Genomic DNA, 19,922 nt, shown 5'->3' with positions numbered 1-19,922 from the left:
CCTCTGTGGCCTCCATTTGAAAAAAGTACACCAACATTTTAATCATCCTTCACCAAACATTTCTGGAAGACCTATTCTATGCCAGTCTGAGTCCTTGGGGATATACAGATGACTGAGAACTAGACCTTGCCCTCAGAGGAAAATTTAAAAAGAGAAAGGGAACTAAAACTAGGAGGCATTGTGGCACATGTGTAACAAAGGAGGGATGGAATGAGCAAGGATGGAAGAGACTAGCTCTGCTGGGATGGATATGGAACAGTGGGAGACTCAGGCAAAGGTCCCTCAGTGAAAATGCCAGCAAAGCAGGTCTGGGGAGGAGGCTGTCTCGGGATAGCTTGCAAAGCATGATGGCACGGAGCAGCGAAGAGAATTTGGGGAACTTAAATTACCAAGTTCGGGGAGCCCATCATGGGTGAAGGACCCCATCAGGAAAGGAGGCTGGAGAGAGAGGGTAGAGGAAGGAGGGAAAACTTTGTGTGCCATGTTAAAGAGTTTGGATTTTTTTCCCCTATAAAGGAAGGAGAGTCGTCAAGGGGGTTAATCAGGGTTATAAAATGATCAGCTCTGGGCTCTGGAATTTTCACTCTGGGGCAAATGTGGAGGAGGAAATAATTAGGGGGAGGGTAGTGGTGGAGACAAGGGGGCCTCTGTGATAATCCTGATGAGCAATGAAGGGGAGTTAAACTATAGGATAATAGCATTAAGGATAGAAGAACCAAGATACTTTTACAAAATGTGTATATTTAAAGAATATTTTGAATGCTGGGCACAGTGGCTCATGCCTATAATCCCAGCATTTTGGGAGGTCAAGGCAGGTGGATTGTTTGAGCCCAGGAGTTAGAGACCAGCCAGGGCAACAGGGCGAAATCCTGTCTTTACAAAAAATATAAAAATCAGCTGGTGTGGTGCGTAAGGTTGTAGCTCCAGCTACTCAGGAGGCTAAAGTGGAAGGATCGCTTGAGCCTGGGAGGCGGAGACTGCAGTGAGCTGAGGGCCCCGTGTCCTCCAGCCTGAGCAACTAAGTGAGACCCTCAAAAAAAAAAAGAATATTTTGAAAGCAGAATAATATTATAGAGTACACTGGAAAAGCATGGTATTTAAAGGTATAGAATTTTTATGTAAGTAAATAAAAAGATACACAAACACATACACAAATCGTCAGACCCAAATTCCCTAAGTTTAGGTGTTTGCCTTCAAATTTTCTTCAAATCGGAGAGCTTATATAATTGATTGTTAACAAAGTACAACACTTAAAATTTTCGGGTAACTCATGTAGTTTTGATATCTGAAGAGAATCGTTGATAGAGCTTTCTCAAAGTCTTTATTAACAAATGGAAAAGTGTCAGTTTCTGCTGAGATTTTGATGACCCTTTGCTTAAATCTTGTTTCTCCATGGAATACACTGTGATTTATGTTTTTGTTTCAGAAAAAGGTCCAAGTGTGAAGGAACCAAATCCAATTTCTCCACGTAAGTCTTTATGCAATTATTTCGAAATAAAACCTCCTGGGCTTTCCTAAGAATGAGTTGGTTAGTGAACATTTGCCAAACTTTGAGTTTTGATAAGGAGACTTCTGCTCTCATTCTCCCTTCCCCTTTCCTCTTTTGCTCATATTTTTCTCCTTTCCTCTGTCCTTTTTTTATCCCTGCTTTCTTTTTCCCTTTCCACCTTTATTATTTTAGAATATTAATTTGTTGATCCATTGGCATGTATGGATTAAATGGGAAGGTAGTAACTTATTTAAAGAGATAAGTTAATGACTTGCATGTTTATATCTGTTCTGACCTGAAGGTATTCACAAACAGCCGTGGGAGTGGTTTGCTTTAAGTCTTATCAACAACATTTATTTGCTCAGAGAAGTAACGCTAAGGGAACTCATTGCTATACTTTCAAGACAATCTGTAGTGCAAGAGCCAGGGGCACCAGGGAGAGCATGTAAGAATGAAAGAGAAAGCAACACCAATTACTACAGAATGAGAACTTGGAAATTGTCTAAAACAATTTCATTGTTTTATGTGGAAGAAAATGCTGACCCCAAAATATTCCTGCCTCATTGGCATTGAGGCAGGATTTGAACCTGGACTTCCAAGCTGTCCACCCAGAGCTCATCTACATAATATTGTTTCATGAGGAGAATTTGTGTATCTGTGCTTTTTTTTTCCTTTCCTAAGACTCTCCCAGGGTTAGTCTCTATGGCTGACTCTTCACTACATGTAACAATCAGTCTGGAAAGTTCTTTTACAAAGTGCTTCATAAACCATTCTCTTAAGTGGATTATTGTTATTTTTTCATTATGGAACAGTATGAACTCAGAGACATATATCGACACATATCCGTCTTTGGAAATTTAGATTAGTTTCACTAAAAACTTGTAATCATGTTTGACTTTTGCATCCATGGGTATAAAAAGGCAATCATTTTCATTTTTAGGACTAGATTAAATAGGTTGACGGCTCGGTGCAACTTCCCCTCCAGAGAGCTCTTCCCACCTCTCCCTCCATCTATTAGATCTTCATCCATTTTACAAACTCAGGTGTTGACCCTCTGGCTTCAGCAGGTGACTAAGCTATCTGCATTTTTCAGAAGTTAAATGAACACACCAAAGAGCACGGGGCTAGAAGAGCGGGGACCAGAACTTGGGAGTTTGGATCCCTCCAGACTCGTTTCCACCATGGCATACTTTCCCCGAGCCTTTGGAGTGCTGGCCTGCTCAAACGTCGCAGGAGTGTACGGCAGTCTTCAGTGTAAAAAAAATAGCTTTCTTTACACTGAAGTGAGTTGAAAGGCAAGGGGATTTAGTTTATATAGAGATCACTGGAGCTGCTTCTGATTGGAGCGGAAAGTAGAACTAGTATGAAAAATAGTGGGGAGATCCTGTATCTCCCACTTGTATCAAAACCCAGAGACCTTAGAAATTGTATTCTACCAAAAACCCCTCTCCCTTGGAAACCAATTTTAACTTTTTATAAGTGACTCAAAGAAGGTAGTTCTCTTAAATGAAAGGAAATGTTCTATTTCTGGGGCCTGGAATTAATTTCAGATATAAAAATCTTTGCCAAATGGAGAAACAATTGGTTCTATTTATATGTTTTGCTGACCATAAAACTGACATCACTCCCCACTGGGAAGTATTTCCATTCCCCTCATAGAAAGATCACGGTTGGAAAAGTGTTAAAAAGTAGGTTGTTTTAAATGACACAATATGAAGCTGTTAAGATTAAGAGTTTAATATGAGGAGATCGGTGAAATGTTATAACCCACAGGACTAGTTTATTTTTGTCCTATATTTTCTTCTCCTTTCTGTTATCTTTCGTACTTGTAAATGTTCATGAAAATATGTGTATAAAGTATTCTAAAGTGTGTGTTTTCTGTTCAGTGTCTCATTTTTGAAGGTGTTCAATGAATAAGCAGCAATAAGTGAGATTTTGATCATGGAAGTTCACTTTATTTTTCAAAGCATCTTAACCTGTGAATTTTCAAGCCACCCTCCATTCAAATAGCAGGTCCTCAGAGCGAGACAATGAAATGACAGGCTTAAGATTTTACAGCGTTTGTAAATCTGATTTTTTACTTTGTTCATCAAAATAAATTGCAAACTGAGAATACCTCCATTGAAAAAAATTTGCAACTTACAAAATACAGTGTATTTTATTGGCATTCTCATTGCATTCTCAGATTTTATTAGTGCTCACCCTTTATGACAGTGCTTGTGAAACATGCAGACTAACCGAAAAGTTGCGTGTATTGGTTTCTCTCCTTTATAGCAATTTTCCATGGTCTGGACACCCTGACCGTGATGGGCATCGCGTTTGCAGCCTTTGTGATCGGAGCACTCCTGACGGGGGCCTTGTGGTACATCTATTCTCACACAGGTTAGTGTGACTGTTGAGTATGAGTTGCCAAACAACTTGTGTTCCTGCCACACACTAGACACTCAGTGTTTTGTTGGACAAAATAACAAATGAAAGTTCATTCCTACTATTTTTATATTTACATCCTTGGCATAAATTGGGTTTTACAAAAGTATAATTTGCCATAAACAGTAGATAGAAAAGGAATGTTTAAACTGTTTGTGCCAATTGCAATTGTGATGTTGGTGAAATTTAGCTGCAAATAAAGCTACTTGGTCGTTAGGGTTTAGTTAAAGTTAAAGTAGACAATGTATAGAAATGTAAACCATTCCATCAAAACCAAAGACTTAAGGACAGGCGTATAAATGACAGGAAGTGAAAAAGGAAGCCATGTTTTTACCACACCTGTCAAGGTATTGAGCACTGTCCATCAGAGTCCCTAATCAATGACTTTAACTAGATTTTCTCAACCCTTTTTTAACCCATGCTGTGTCTTCTCTGATAAAACATACAATTTTCATGTTTTTCTATAAAGTTAAATTTTTAACATAGATTTCCATGAACTGTAAAAAAAAGTGATGAAACAGAGCACTTCATTTTCAAGCTATTATCCCTCAATCTTCAAATTTGGATGTGCCCCTCTCTACCAATCCCAAGTTGAAACATACTAGCCTGATGAGAGAACCCTTTCTGCCCCCAGTACAGAATGCAGGCCAGCAAAGGGAGTCTTTAGTAAGATGGAGAAAGAACAAATGGATTGCCCTGAGATTGCTTCTTTCTCAGTTTCCTTACAACTATAGGAAGGAGTGACATACATTTTGAGGCATTCCAGAGAGCTAGTTGGTCTTGTTCTTGTTTGTTCTTGGATCCTTGTAGTTTTACACTGTGAACCTAGGTCAGCTGTGCTAGATTGATCCATCAGAGGCAAGTGGCAGGGCCAGCCTCTCTGTTTAGAATTTCATTAATTGTCCACTGAACCAGTGGATGTCATGGTCTTTGGCTAACCCTTGGGCCAAGCTGAAAGAATGACTGATTTAAAGGGGAAAGAAGTACTGAAGGGTATTTTAGAGTCATATCTTGACCCTCTTGATTGCTAGACAAAACCTCAAGCTGTTGAGAATAAAAGCATGACACAGTGATCTTCTGATAGTTAAAAATGGCAGATTCTTTTTGATCAGAATTTTCACTTTAAATATGACACCTCCTGACTGAGGTATTTTAGATTATGCCAGAAGGAGAGGAATGGACTCTTTCATGCCTAGCATGGGTCATTCACCCAAAAGTCAGCCCCTTGGCAAAAATTTAGAAGACTTCAGTAGAAGGTCTTTGAGTCCTCAAATGCTTGTTCCTAGTCAGCATACTTTTAGTGAGGTATGTTTACGTGAAAGAGAAAAAAATGACTCCTCATAATCCTAGCATTTTGGGAGGCTGGGGCAGGAGGATCGCTTGAGCCCAGTAGTTCAAGACCAGCCTGGGCAACATGGCCAAACCCTGTCTCTACAAAAGAACACAAAAACTAGCATGGCGTGGTGGTGTGCACCTCTCAGCCCAGTGGGCTGAGGTGGGAGGATCGCTGGAGCCTGAGAGGTTGAGGCTGTAGTGACCTGTGGTGGTGCCACTGCACTCCAGCCTGGGTGACAGAGCAAGAACCTGTCTCAAAATAAATAAGACTCCAGTGTCATGATTCCGAGTATTAAGTAACCATCTGTGAATCAGTTTAGGTGCATTCTCCCTCATGAACAGTTTATAAAAGGACCAGAAAGACAGAATTTAGCAGAGCAGCATTTTAAAGTAAGTGATTTTGTCACAGGAATACTGACACGTTCAGCTCTCAAGCTAACAGATCTTTGCAACTTTTCCAATCTTCTGCCTGGCTAAGAGGTTGTAGGGCTGTTGGCAGCCTATGTTGTCTGTTGGGAACGAGTTTGAAAGTACTCCAAGAAGACTGGGTTGCCCACAGATGTTTACCATGTGCCTTCTCAGCCACTGACTGGCCTTGGTCATACAGCTGCACTCTCAAAGCTAATCTTGGGCCAGGAAGCCAGGTCCAGGCAGAATATAGGACAACCAGATTACCCTCACTACTGAAACATGCCCCACTAAAATCCCCCCCAATAATCCAGACCCTTACCCACAGCCAAGCACACAAACCCGATAAAAAGCAAAGCTTGGTTATATGGCATATATCGATGCTCATTTTATTTGGAAGTCTGTTGTTACTGATCCTTTTTTCCCCAAGCTGGAGACTTCAGGAGGGCCTTTAAAGTACTGTTAATGTAGAAATAGGTTTGTAAGTAAATTTAAGAAAAATGAAACCAAAAACCTCCCTCCTGTGATGCTTTCTAGCAAAATGAATTATACTGATTCAGAAGGTAAAAGGTTTATAGACACTGCCATTTGGGCTTAAAATCCATTGGCATCACTTATGAGACAACTTCAAAAATACTTTTTGTTAAAAACTGTAGCCTCTAGTTTACTTTATGGATTGCTTTCGAGGAATACCAGTGTCATACAAGCATGAGGAAGACTCACTTTAGGACCAAATGATAGTTCTTGTCCAGAACCCCTCAGTTTCTTACCTGGCTCAGCTAGCAGCAATTTAAATTAATAGGGAAGATTATAATGCAGTGGGCATGGGGACAGCTAGGATACAAACACTGGCTCAGTCCTTTCAATTTCTACAATAATTGAAGCTGTGGAACTCATAGATCGTATATGCTATACTTGGGGGTTTAGACAGCATCTGCCGCTATGTTAATTTGGATGACTTTCCCTTTGTTTACGCTTTCTATTCCATGTGCAGCACAGAGCACAAAACCGTCACATATTTGGATTGTGGATATCTACTTACATACCTGGAATGTGTGTTAATCTACAAAGGCTGGGTTCCCACTTTATCATATGACAACTCTGGGCACCATAGGAGATATTGTTCCCTTAAGGCTGTATTAATTCTCTTGGGAAAATTCCATTTCTAAAACTTACATTCTCTCCTAAGATGCTGAAGAGGGGTGCTTGGGGGCTGAAACCATAGAATCTTCATGCTCTTAGGGACCCTACCTGGTTCAGGGGTTTCTAACTTCCAGTCTATGAAGATCCCTCAAGTCATATGCAAAATCATACCTGTTTTTTTCTTGAGGGGAGAAACAAATGCTTTCATTTTTATTTTCTAGTGAAACTTTTTAGCTTTATCAAAGTAGTACATGCAAATAGTTTAAAGGTTGAAATAATTCTACAAGACTTATTATGAAAAAAAAAAAAAAAAAACCCCTACTGCCCCTACTTTCTTTTCTCACTCCCCAGAGCATTATTTTTGACGCTTAGCTTATCGTTTTGGACATTAATCCATACTTCTAAGTAACATGAGTGTATTGCTGCTTCTTGACTTTGCAGGTTTAGATCTTTTCTCTAGACTTCATGTTAAGGAAAATGTCCCCTTCTCCCACCATCCTCTTAATAGAAATATACTGACATTTTGGTTAGATCAGTGTTTACTGTTTACATTATTATGACTACCTAAACGCTAATCACAATTAAGTCATGTAGTATAATATCCAGTATGACTTTTAATTTTCCCTGTAATTCATTATCTTTCCCCACCCTACCCCATTAGCTTAATTTTCTATATATTTATCATTAATTCATCTGCTGACTCTGCCAGTTGTCTCAGTCTCCTCTTAATACATTGAGACATATGGAATGTTGTACTGATTCATTTTCTTCAGTAACTCTTTCCTGGACCCTCTGACCTGCTTCTGTCTGAACTGGTTCCATTTCTGGACGCTGCCGTCTTCCTGTGTTCTTCATTGCTACCATTCTGTGCATTCCCTTCATTTCTCTTTTGAGTCGTGGATGTCCTGTGTCATGTATCTCCTGCCTTTCTTCTTTCTGATTTAAAGCATACATAGAAGGCAAATGTTTTTCACACTTTGCATGTCTGAAAATACCCTCATTTAACAGAAACACCTGTTAGATAGTTTGGCAAGATACAGAATGTTAGATTATACTTTTTCCTTCAGAGTTTTGGAAGCCCTCCTTGTTGTCTTCTAGCTGTGAGGATTGCTGTTGAGAAGTTCAGAGCTATGCAGATTCCTGATCCCTTTTGTATGTGACCTGCTTTTTCTTTCTGGAAGAAATTTTGCAATCATATCTCTTGAGTTAGGTGTATCTTTATACATTATGCTGGGCATTAATTGGGCCCTTTCAGTTTAGAAACTCGTATCTTTCGGTACTGAAATTTTTAAGAATGATTCATTTTCTGATCCCCTTTTTCTGTTTTCTCTCATTTTAGAAATAGTTTTATTTGAAAGTTGAACCTCTTGTCCTTTAATGTTTCTTTCTTTCCTGTTACTCATCTTTCTGCTTTATTTTCTGGGAGATTTTCTCATCTTATCTTTCAGTTATCTACTGAGTTTTTAATACTGGCTTCAAATTTTTTAATTCCAAGAACTTTTTTCCCCTGTGAATTTCTTTTCTTTAAAAAAAAAAGTCCTATTTTTGTTTCATGGATGCAATATCATCTGAGAATACTAATACAGGATTATTTAGGAATAAGAACATTCTCAACTTGTGGGTGGGACGTATTGATTGTGAACTCCCTTAGAGTAATCTGCCTGGACCATTTTATTGATGAACCCCTGTTATCTCATCATTGGATCTTTCCTCTTTAGCTCATCAGGCTTTCATAAAATATGTTTTCCTGTTTCCTACTTGCAAGGTATAGGACTGGCTGTTGAAAGACCTTTCTAATGGGCATTGATTAAAATAAACTGACATGGCAACAAATTATATTTGGCAGATAGACACTAGAAAGCAAATATTCAGACTTCTGGGCAGGGTATAGTCCTAGCACTTTTCCCAAATGCAAATAATCAAGCACATGGCAAATTCTGGAGGAGATAAACTTGTTACATAGTTACAGTCAGGACTGGAACCCTACTTTCTTGATTCAAAGTTTCACTGTTGCTAAATGAGGCAAGGCCATCTTGCTTTAGCTCCTTTTAGGCTGAGCCAAAGAAGCCCAGGTGAGCCAAAATATTTGTATGTTTGCTGAATTATCCCCTTTTGAATGTGGTACTCTTGCCCTCAAGTGTGCCTGGTGTTGATCATTCCTGGAACCGTCAGTTTCATGAGTAAACTTCCCGTCTTCTTCCTGGATTAGGAAGGGCAGATCTCAGCCCAGTGGAGTGAGGGAGGAAATTGAGAGAACTATTCTGCTTCTCATATAGAAGTTCAACCAGCACCTCTTGCTTATAGGCCTGTGCTCGAGAGAGGTTTCCAGAGAGGCCTGATGCCACCATTCCCTGAGTTTTTAAGGGTTCGGTGACATAAATTTTCTCAGTTTTTCCCTCTGTTGGTTTAGGCTTCAGCTCTCTTGAGTCTGCCAACTCAGTTACCATTCACTCATTTCCTCACCAACTTCCAATATTTTACTGTTGTTATCTTTACTTTTGTTATCTTTGTTCTCATGCGTTTATGCCTTTAAAAATCCATTTACTGTCATTCTGGTGAGATTTGGGGAAGGAATGCAAGTCAGTGCCTTGAAATGCACTATCTCTATGCAGTCGAACCCTTGCCTTTTTTTTTTTTTTTTTAAATCAGTTTCTTAAAGAGAGTCCTTGGAAAATTACTAGTCTGCATCAGTATTTTCTTTTTACATAGTGAGAAATCTGAGCCCAGAGAACTGATGTGACTAGCTGAAAGTTACATAGGCATGGCAGTCAGAACTGGGCCTTGCTTTCTTGATTCAGAGTTCACTCTTCTCTTCCTATCCTGTTATTACAAATTCAAAGGGCAGATAGCCATAATCCTTTTATCTTCCTTCTACTTATCAGATAATATTAATTAACATGTATTTTGATTTTTCTTTTTGCCTCTGTTTAGCATAAGCTAAATATTTTTGTTCCCTCATTTATTCTTTGTTTCATTCACTTAGTCAATGGATTTTTTGAGCTATTATTAAATGCCAGCACTATTCTAGGCACTGGTAAAATAGCCATGAGCAACACAAAGTCCTTGCTGTCATGGAGTTCCCAGAGCTTAAGAGGAAGAGAATAACCAAACAGACTGATTAGAAGCAGATTGGCTCAGGCAGAAGCCCAGCTACAGGCACACATGCCAACCTTTAGGAAAGCAATGACCTGGTGAACTGTGTCAGAAAACTAGAGAACTGGCAAGGGAAGTCTCAGTGGAGAATGAAGAAATTTTTTTTTTTTTTGAGATGGAGTCTCACTCTATCCTCCAGGCTGGAGTGCAGTGGCGTGATCTTGGCTCACCACAACCTCTGCCGCCTGGGTTCAAGCGATTCTCGTGCCTCAGACGCCCAAGTAGCAGGTGCACACCACCACGCCCGGCTAATTTTTTTTTTTTTTTTTTTGTATTTTTAGTAGAGACGAGGTGTCACCATCTTGGCCAGGCTGTTCTTGAACTCCTGACCTCGTGATCCACCTGCCTCAGCCTCCCAAAGTGCTGGGATTACAGGCATGAGCCACAATGCCCGGCCGGAAGAACCGTTTCTAATCTGAAGAATTAAGTTTCCTATAGACCTCTCATGGAAACTGAGGGGAAGTTGAGAAGAAGGGGGAAGGATATGAATGGCCAGATGCTCTGGGAGATGCTTTGTTTTTTGAGAGGAAAAAGTCACACCGACAGACACCATGAAAGCAGAAGGCACTCATCTTAACCTCTGTGTTTAATGGTTTTGTAAAATAATGATATGGGCATTTGAGTGAAAAGAGAGTGGATCCTTCCTTCTTTATAGTCACATTGGGGTTCTCATCTGTTCCAGCTGCATCTTTCTGATCCCTGGGACTTGTTCTCTTGGTTCCTACCTTATCACACCTTAGCCTGTCTCCTTACTGTTTCTCTTTTCATCCGGGCTAGGCTTGGGAACCTGGAGAAACCTCAGGCCTCTGAACACATTGGCACCTCCAGAGATGCTTCTAATGAAAACCTCTTACCCGACTCAGGTGGACTTTTGGGTATGCGCTTGACTTTTGCTTTAAGAACACATGGTGTGTTCCACGGAGGGCTGTTGAAACTGCCTGACAGGTTGGGACAGGCACACCTAATTCAAAACTTCAGCATTTTATTATGCTCTGTGAAACAGTGTTCCTTATACTCCTAGTTGCTTTTCTACTTATATGTCGGAGTAGCCTTAAAGTTTGAAAAGCTTTTTACACATTGCTTGTTTTAAGTACCCTCACCCTAACAACCTGAGAAGTTGGGATTGTCTCTGTGTTTACTAAAGGGAAACACAATTCATACACCTACTCAGGTAGCAAGTCTAGCCATTGAACAAACTAGAGCTTCAAGTCCAATTTCTGACTAGGGGTTGTAGCGATAGCTGGGGAGGACAGCCTTCCTCCTCCTCCCGATTTCTCTTTCCCTCTTGCTTTTCTTCTTCTTCTTAGTTATTATCAGACTTTGCATCCTATTCAGGGGCCACAAAGGCAAGGAAGATAAACACAGAAAACCAAAGTACAGATACAAACAGGTCGGCCACAGTGCAGAAATACAGAAAGAAAGTAGCAGGCAGGACATTGTGAAAAACTTCAGTTCTAGGCATAACCTTTTCCCCGTGACTTCTAACAGCATCTAATTCACCCCTCCTGAAGAATTTTGCTGTAAAAGAAGAGTCTTTTGCTTGGAGGCTGGGGAGGAATGAATTTTGAAAATGATAAAAAGTGGTTGAAGGCTTATCAAATTAAAGGTACTACCATTCACTCTGCTTAAAGAGTGAGCTTGTGAATTAATTAGGATATCAAGAAACTAGCCATTAATTGGTACAAAACTGCATACAACACATAGACCTAGAAGAAAATATCTTTGTTTTCTTTCTGGCATCAAGGAATATTAAGTATAAAGTATCCCCATGTATATGGTTTTCAATCCTATGCTTAAGTATCTTCTGAGAAGGAGATTCCATAAATTCCCTCTATAACTAACCAATCCTCATAATCAGCAAGTTCTTTTCTATCTGACCTAAATCCCCTATTCCTGCCATTTAAACTCATTTCCTCATGTTCTGCCCTCCAGGGAGATAAAGAGCAGCTGTCTGCTCCTCTTCGTAATAATCGTCATGGACAGTGTTTGCAAATAGTGTCCTTTGGCCTGAACACTGAGATTCCCCTCACCTTTCTTTTTAACTCTTCTGTTGTTTCCCCAGAGTCCTCCCATGTTATTCATATCTTTATTGAATAGTTTCTTCCCCAGGACCTGCCATGGTGAAAGACTTAGAGATAAGAATCCAGTTATAATATAGACGCCAAAGAGGTAGCAAGAAGTCAGATCTGGACAACTCCATGCCAAGCGAAAGAAAACATTTTTCATTAAGAAATGGGGTGGGTTTTTGGTTTTGTTTTTTTTTGTTTTTTTGTTTTGCTTCTTTTTGTCGTCTCCTCCCCGACTCCCCCCCCGCCCCACCATAGAGACAGGATCTCTCTATGTTGCCCAGGTTGGAGTGCAGAGGCTCTTCACAGGCGAGATCATAGCTCACTGAAGCCTCTAACTCCTGGCCTCAGGAGATCCTCCCCCTTCAGCCTCCTGAGTAGCTGGCACTATAAATGACAGCACCTGGCTTTGTTTTTCTATTTCTTAAGGCATCCCTGGCAGTATCTAGGCCCAGCCATAAGCCAATTGTGAGATGGGTGGAATTAATCCTTAGTGTCCTTATCCTCAGTGTACCCTCCTCCTCCAGAGTATGTCAGGCACCAGATTCCTCTCTCCCCTACTCATTCTCCCTCCTCTCAAATCTCTGTTCCCTCAATGTGGTTTGAGATTTTAGGAGGAAAGCATAAAGACTGAATACATTTCCTCTGCTGACCAAGTTTGATATTTATTTACGAGCAAGGCACCCTCCTTGAATTTCTTTTATATGTTAATTGGGCCTACTCTGCTTAGCCACAAGGTCTTCCCTGCCCATCTCCTTTAGGAGCAGCCTGGTTATATTTGTCACCCAAGGGATGTTTTAGAGAAAGCTGGTGCTCCACGAAATCAGAGGCCACTGCAATGGAGAGCAGACAGCCGAAGGACCCATCTCAGATAACCCAGGGGTCTCTGTTGGCCTGTTAAGTAGAAGCATCTGCACATTCAACTTTCTTCCTCATAGTGAGTTTTTCGGTAGCATCACTTCCGTCTGAGAGTGAAAAAACATTTTCTTAATTCTGTCAAAAGGTAGGAGGTTTTTTTTGTGTGTTTTGTTTTGAGACGGAGTTTCGTTCTTGTTACCCAGGCTGGAGTGCAATGGTGCGATCTCGGCTAACAGCAACCTCCGCCTCCTGGGTTCAGGCAATTCTTCTGCCTCAGCCTCCTGAGTAGCTGGGATTACAGACACGCGCCACCATACCCAGCTAATTTTTTGTATTTTTAGTAGAGACGGGGTTTCACCATGTTGACCGGGATGGTCTCGATCTCTTGACCTCGTGATCCACCCGCCTCGACCTCCCAAAGTGCTGGGATTACAGGCGTGAGCCACCGCGCCCGGCCCAGGAGTTTTTTTTAAATGTGATTATAGTGAAAATCTTGCGTCTGACATGTGAAAATAGCCACAGAAGTGGAAAGGATGGTCTGAAGAGGGGACTTTCAGTATTTCCCAGCAGGTTCTCAGACAGGGAGTCACCTTGGCCCATTATTGGATGAAAGTCAATATAATATTAGGTTAACTTATTCACCTGGTGAGATGCATCCTGCAGTCTTGAGTGCAGAGGCTTCTTTGTTTTGTTTGGGGTTTTATTTTGAAGTGTTTTGCATTACCAGGACAAGAGTTTCCAAAACTCAGGAAGGTGAAGGGTCTCCTTAATGGGCACTGATGAAAATAAACTGACATGGCAACAAATTATATTTGGCAAATAGACATCGGAAAGCAGATATTCAGGCTTCCTGGGCAGGGCATAGTGCTGGTACTTTTCCTGAATGTGAATAATCAAGCACAGGGCAAATCCTGAAGGAGCAAACTTGCTCCCTGGTGCTAGATGAAGCAAGGCCTTTTACTTTTTTAGCTGCTGTGGGCTGAGCAAACAAAGCCCAGGTGAGCCAAAAAAGAAAAAGATGGACTTGCCTCCCGCTTTTCAGATGTATTCTTATTCAGATAGGAAAATGTATATTTAAAATGTGGTGCATGCATAGCCACATTAGTCCTTCTCATTGATAATGTGAGGATCCAGCCAGGTATGCACCAACCTGTGGTTTATAAGGGAGCCGAATTCTTAAAGGATATCTAGAGTTGTTTGGGTCTCTGGAGGTTTTTTGTTTTTGTTTTGACATCAGAATTGTTAAGATATTTTATTCCCTTCTAGAAATAAAGCTCCTACTCTGGGGAAAGTGAATTTTTGGCAGCAAGTTATTGCCATGGAGGCACATTTCCCCACCCCTTCTTATATACGCACACATTAAGAGTAGAGGTCAGTGCTGGGGAGGGTCCAAAATACAGGTTTTCAAAAAAGAGCCAAAAACAGTGTTTCTCTGCTTCTTGGGAATATTGACCCTAGTCCCCATCCATCCCACCAATCTCAGAAGAAAAGATAGAGGAAGTACAAGGGCCAAACTTCCAACAAGCACTTGAATACTTTGAGGTTGATGCAAAAGCGTGTATAGCTGTGTGGTTCGTGAAATGGGTGACAGGAAAAGCTGTAAGCAGACCCAGGGACATGAGCCAGTTCTACATTTTGCAGAACTGCTTTTTTCAGAGGCTTTTGAGGGGCCCCAAAAAGGGAATGGAAGTAATAGGGCCAAGTTCCTGCACTGGAGGGCAGGGCCTCTGCTCGAGTGTTTTGTTTTAATGAAGCAGCCGGGAGGGTTGCTTATCTCCGGCTGATAGATGTGTGTTTCAGCATGACAGGAAAGAGGAGGCTCATTCATAAACAGACCTGGCCCTCTGGGGCTTCCCACATGGAAGGGGGGCATGCTGCTTACAAGAAGTTTATGAAGTTTATGCTCTGACTTTTCAAAGTAAATGCGGTGTTTTTTATTGGAGAGCCCTGATCACTTTTCCCTACCTAGAGCCATTTTTTGAGGGTTGCACTGAGGCCAGTTTTGCCAAAGAGAAGACTAACTCTAGGGCCTTTCGCACTGTTAAATACAAACCATGTGTGTGACTTGAGCTTTCCTTCCTCTCCAAAGCACTGCACATTTGGCACGATGAATGGCTTTAGCTAAAATGCAGTGGGGTGTGTAATGAAAAGTAGGATGCTTAAAGTGTTAGGAGATACTCACGCTGCACTCCACGGGGAACCTCAGCAGGGAAGGGAGGCCATTCGCTGGCAACTGCAGTCCCCAGCAAACAGCTAACCCCCTTCCCCAAAGGTTTTTCCAATAGCAGCTTTCCCCTGCCCCCTTTTCTCAAGTAATTTATATGTTTGGCACACAAGGCTCTCTCTGCTGTAGCTAGAACAAAGTCTAGATTTCACTCCTTTTTTTTGTTTGTTTTCAAGACAGAGTTCCACTTTGTCACCCCAGCTGGAGTGCAGAGGCACAATCTCTGCTCACTACAACCCCTGCCTCCCGGGTTCAAGCGATTCTCTTGCCTCAGCCTCCTTAGTAGCTGGGACTACAGGCACACACCACCATGCCCGGCTAATTTTTTTGTATTTTTAGTAGAGACGGGGTTTCACTGTGTTAGCCAGGGTGGTCTTGATCTCCTGACCTTGTGATCCACCTGCCTTGGCCTCCCAAAGTGCTGGGATTATAGGCGTGAGCCACCACGCCCGGCCTTCATTCCTGTTTTTAACAAGTGCATTCAGAACAAGGCTTCCAAACTTCCGAAGTTCTGTTACTGCAATTTAAAGGTTACACCCTCCAAGCCCTATAATATCTTTATGAGAGAAGATGGACAGCGCTTCCTGAATACAGGTGCTGATCAGTTGCCAGCTCATACAGTTCAAGTAAGTGGTGGTGATTTCTTCAAAGGTTGTAGACCCTGAAATCCAGGGACTTTGTCAACAACTGTCAGAGGTCTTAGCCACCATAGCTGCCTGTCAGTCAGCTGTCTTCTTTTTCCCATGCATGATGCTTTAAAAATAAAAGAACAAATAGAAAAACCTTATTTTAGAAGGTATTCCAGCCCTCTAGGATCTAGTCTAGTTGCTTCTGCCCCTGGTTGAGAAAAACATCAGTTAAAATGGCAAATGCAGAATAAATTATCTTTTCAGGAATGCACATAAGTAACTTGTGTCTTTCTCTGACCCTGCCTTTTCTTTATTAAATGCAGGGGAGACAGCAAGAAGGCAGCAAGTCCCCACCTCCCCACCAGCCTCGGAAAACAGCAGTGCCGCTCACAGCATCGGCAGCACACAGAGCACGCCTTGCTCCAGCAGCAGCACGGCCTAGCCCAGCCCAGCCCAGCCCAGCTACTGCCAAGGGCGGGACCAGTGGCTGAACCTCATGTCCAGACTTGGATGGCTGGATTTTGTTTCCCTTCTAAAGACAGAGTGAATTTCGGTATAAAGATCACCCATTGTATTCACCCCTCACCCAGCTAATATAAACATGACCCTGGACTTCTGTACCACACTAGAATTCATGTGAGAAAGCTAAAATGGTGGTCTTCACCAGCCCCTCACAGGCTTGGGGGTTTTCAATGTGAAACACATGCCAGTTTTTAAAATGCTGCTTTGTCCAGGTGAGAACATCCGTAATTTGGGGCCCTGAATTTGACCCAGACTCAAGGAGTTGGTAAAGGGATAATAGCCAAATAGTAGAACTAGTGAGGCGATGCGGCCAAATAAATATTCTTTATATCTGAACCAAGATGTAAAACATAAGAAATGCTTTGAGGCTTTCAAAGCGTTCCTCCTAATTTGCACCTTCATCTGGATGCACACTTCTGACTTTGCTGCCACACCCTGTGGGGTCTGATGTGTCCCTTGATGGGTGCTGCCCTCAGGGACTGTACCCTGACAAGTGTAAAGGCAACATTCCTTTCTTGTGCCCTGGGCCAAAACCAATGCTGATGACCTTATTAGCTTCCTGTTTCTTCTCATATTTGCATATGCCACTGCAAAATGTCTTAATGCAAACTTTGTATTTCTTACAGGCCTATAGAAATTGAAAATGACCAAAATCAGGAACCACAGATATGTGCCCATTCTTAATATTTTCTTCTGATAAAATAACATATAAATTAAGGTGAAATTCAGTTATAAAGTCAAGGAGGAATTTGCACAATTATATATTTGTATGTGTATGCAAGTACAAGTATATAATATGTCATCTGGCACATTCATTTGCTCAGTTGAAGAAGAGAAAATTCATTCCCCTTTTGAAAATGTCCTTATGCTTTTAGAGTTGCAACTTATTCTTAACTATATTTGGTAGGGTGACTGTTCCACTCAAAACACGTCAGCTAAAAAGAAAATTGGCCTTTTTATAAAAACCAAACTCTAGCGAGATGCAAAAGCATGGCAGATGCTGTTGCTCTCCAGTTGGTTATCTGAATAGTGTCGCCAGTTCTCCCCAAAGACAGTGCTGAGACTGGAAAAGGGCACTCATTTGGATTGCCTGACTTCTCTTGCCTTAAATGTATCCCAAAATCAAAAAATGCTTGAGGTGAATTTAATTAAATGGAATAATACGATGCCACTTTGCAGCTAAAATAAGCTCAATGATACCTTTATGTTTAAAAGAAAAATGCCAGAAAGGAATTTTCATGCTAAATTATTTTACTGCTGAAGATAGCTTCATTGCAAATTATTTTTTGTCCAGAATTCCCCCAAACAACTTAGAATTCCATAAGTAGAACAAGTTAGATTCTACCCCCAAAATATTCATAAGCAAATCCCACTGCCCTTAAAATAAGGAAGTTGTTATGCCTGGTTGTCTGTGAATGGAACCTCAGTAGGAAATGTTGATGAAGCTCAAAACCTTAGGGCAGTGTCTCCATGGCAAACAAATAGGTGGAAATTGACCATCGTTTTTACCAAATCGTTGAGTAATAATCTGACTAACTTGATAGATGGAGACATTCAATAAGGAAAATTTTAACCAAAACAGATTAGGGCTGAGATTTCCCGGCTATCTACATTGATCTACTGAAAAATTTCCAGATTTCCACATACAAACAAAGACATGAGTTTAGAGAATTTTTTTTTCTTTTTTTTTTTTTTTTTGAACATAAGGGTATCAGAGTAGAGGACCTAGATTATGCTACCTGTGTTTGAAAATAATGTGCTTTGCCTAACCTGCAGCAGAATGTATTGTTTTAGCATATTCTATGTATAAAAAACTTTAAAGATGTCTTCAAAGAAGACTAGAGTCTTTAAGTCACATATAGCTATATTTTACTACAAAATTTGTGTATAAAGATATATTTAAGTGTTTCAGATAAATTTAAGTTACTCCGTATGAAATGTTTAATTTCAGCTACTGTGAATTCTTTTGATCAGTCCTTTGCTTTTTTTAAAAAACCCTTTCCATCTTGTTAAAAAGGAAATTAACTATTAGGAGATATTAAAAGATTGATGTCTTAGAAGGACAAGGTTAAAACCTTCTGTAATATATTTAAATATATATTTTCAAAAGAGATGCTGCATTGCCAATGATTTTATAAATAATTTAAAATTAATTTACAAATTTATAGATGCAAACCAAAAGATTTTTTTTAAAGAGAGAGGAAAAAAAATCACCTTTTATTTGTTTGGGTCTCATTGTCAGAAGTATTATTCAGATCAAGAAATCTGTGTCGATAAAACCTAATCTCATATTGGAGAGTGAATGTCATCAAGTATTTCTGAAATGTTTCTTAAAAATGAACATTTAAAAATAAGGTATTTTCTCCCTAGCTTCTCATTACGGTATATCTAATTACTTCACACTTTACAGGTTTAATACAAAGTACAAGCTCTACTTTTATAACATGTTTCACAGTTTCTTTAATAGTATTGTTTATTTCAGCTGAACTCTTCCATCTGCAGTCTTTGTTATTTCTGCAGGCTACACCCTTAATTTGCAGAGGCCATTTTGTTTCGTTTGATGCTGAAGCTATTGCTGAAATGCCCTAAGCTCCAAGGCCAACTGTCTGTATACTGTGCTATGGCTCTTCACCATGTGGTGTTTACCAGCTATTACTCTATATTTTAAAAAGCCAGAGATTTCTTCTGTCTAAATTGTTTCTATAGCATTTTCTAAACAAACAAACAAAAAATATTTTCCTTGTCTTGTAATAAGATTGTAAATCAATTTTCTGCGTGTGTTCTTAGTGGGTATGGTTGTGTGTGTGGGTGCGCACACGCGTGCGTCTTTTTGTACTGTAACTACCTCATGGTTTGAATGGTGATTGTACTGCTGGTTGTGTTAACAGAGCACATTTTGTTGGGTGAGCCCTATGTGATTTTTTCATGTTTGTTTTATCTGGGGGTTGTTCATGAAACTGACAGATGTTTTTCTAAAACTACTATTATCAGTTTCCAAATACAATACTTCTCTCTTCTGGTTTTTCCTGAATGAGCCTGATTTTGTTGCTGGTTTTCATCGTCTATGAGGGTAAAAAGAGTACCCTTAAAATCCCTGTGGCCAGTTTGAACACCCCTGTTGTTGTATTCTTTTCTCTGTTCATTGTGTCAGCTATTTTGTGAACATGCTTAGATGTATAGTTTTGATAACCACAGTTTTAAGTATTTTATCTGTGCATAATAAAAAGATATATATCAATTATTAATATGTGTCTTGTTCGGTCATTAAATTCTACCCGCAAGCTGATGTAACTTTTTTCGCTGTAACTTTCTCCTAAATGTATCATCTGTTCCAACTGTGTTGATGAAGAAGAGAGAGGAGAAAGGCTAAGAGGTCCAGAGCAGAGGGAAGGATGGACAGACCAGTAGAAGAGTGCAGCATGAGCTGTCACTCTTCTCAGAAAAACATGGTAGGAGACTTGGAAGTGGGTGTCTCGCCCTGGAATCCATTCCTGGGCCTTCTGTCAATCTTCCAGAATCAAAGAAAGAAAAATAATACATATTTAGGGTCTACTATTTTCATCTTCAAATATCCCAGTGCTGCTTCCAGCATTCCGTATCTCCATATGGTACCACCGTCTTCCATTCACCCAAGCCAGAAACCTGGGAATCTAACTAGAGTCTCTTTG

At 40.5% G+C, this 19,922-nt stretch overlaps 1 protein-coding gene across 4 annotated transcripts in view; it reads left to right on the top strand.

Moving 5' to 3' along the window:
- The window catches only part of TGFBR3 (transforming growth factor beta receptor 3), a 215,108-nt gene extending 195,609 nt beyond the window's left edge, over window positions 1-19,499 (top strand). For all 4 annotated transcript variants that reach the window (XM_064372623.1, XM_064372624.1, XM_064372622.1 and 1 more), the window contains 3 exons: window positions 1,427-1,468; window positions 3,764-3,871; window positions 16,056-19,499. In XM_064372623.1, the coding sequence (XP_064228693.1) occupies window positions 1,427-1,468; window positions 3,764-3,871; window positions 16,056-16,174 (269 nt within the window). In that variant the 3' untranslated portion in view covers window positions 16,175-19,499. The remainder of the gene's footprint in view (window positions 1-1,426; window positions 1,469-3,763; window positions 3,872-16,055) is intronic.
- The last annotated feature ends 423 nt before the right edge of the window (window positions 19,500-19,922 follow it).

This window comes from Aotus nancymaae, unplaced genomic scaffold (assembly GCF_030222135.1).
Source record: "Aotus nancymaae isolate 86718 unplaced genomic scaffold, 86718_ANA_hifiasm-v0.15.2.pri h1tg000007l, whole genome shotgun sequence".
Lineage (NCBI taxonomy): Eukaryota > Metazoa > Chordata > Mammalia > Primates > Aotidae > Aotus > Aotus nancymaae.
This window is presented reverse-complemented; position numbering and strand designations above follow the sequence as displayed.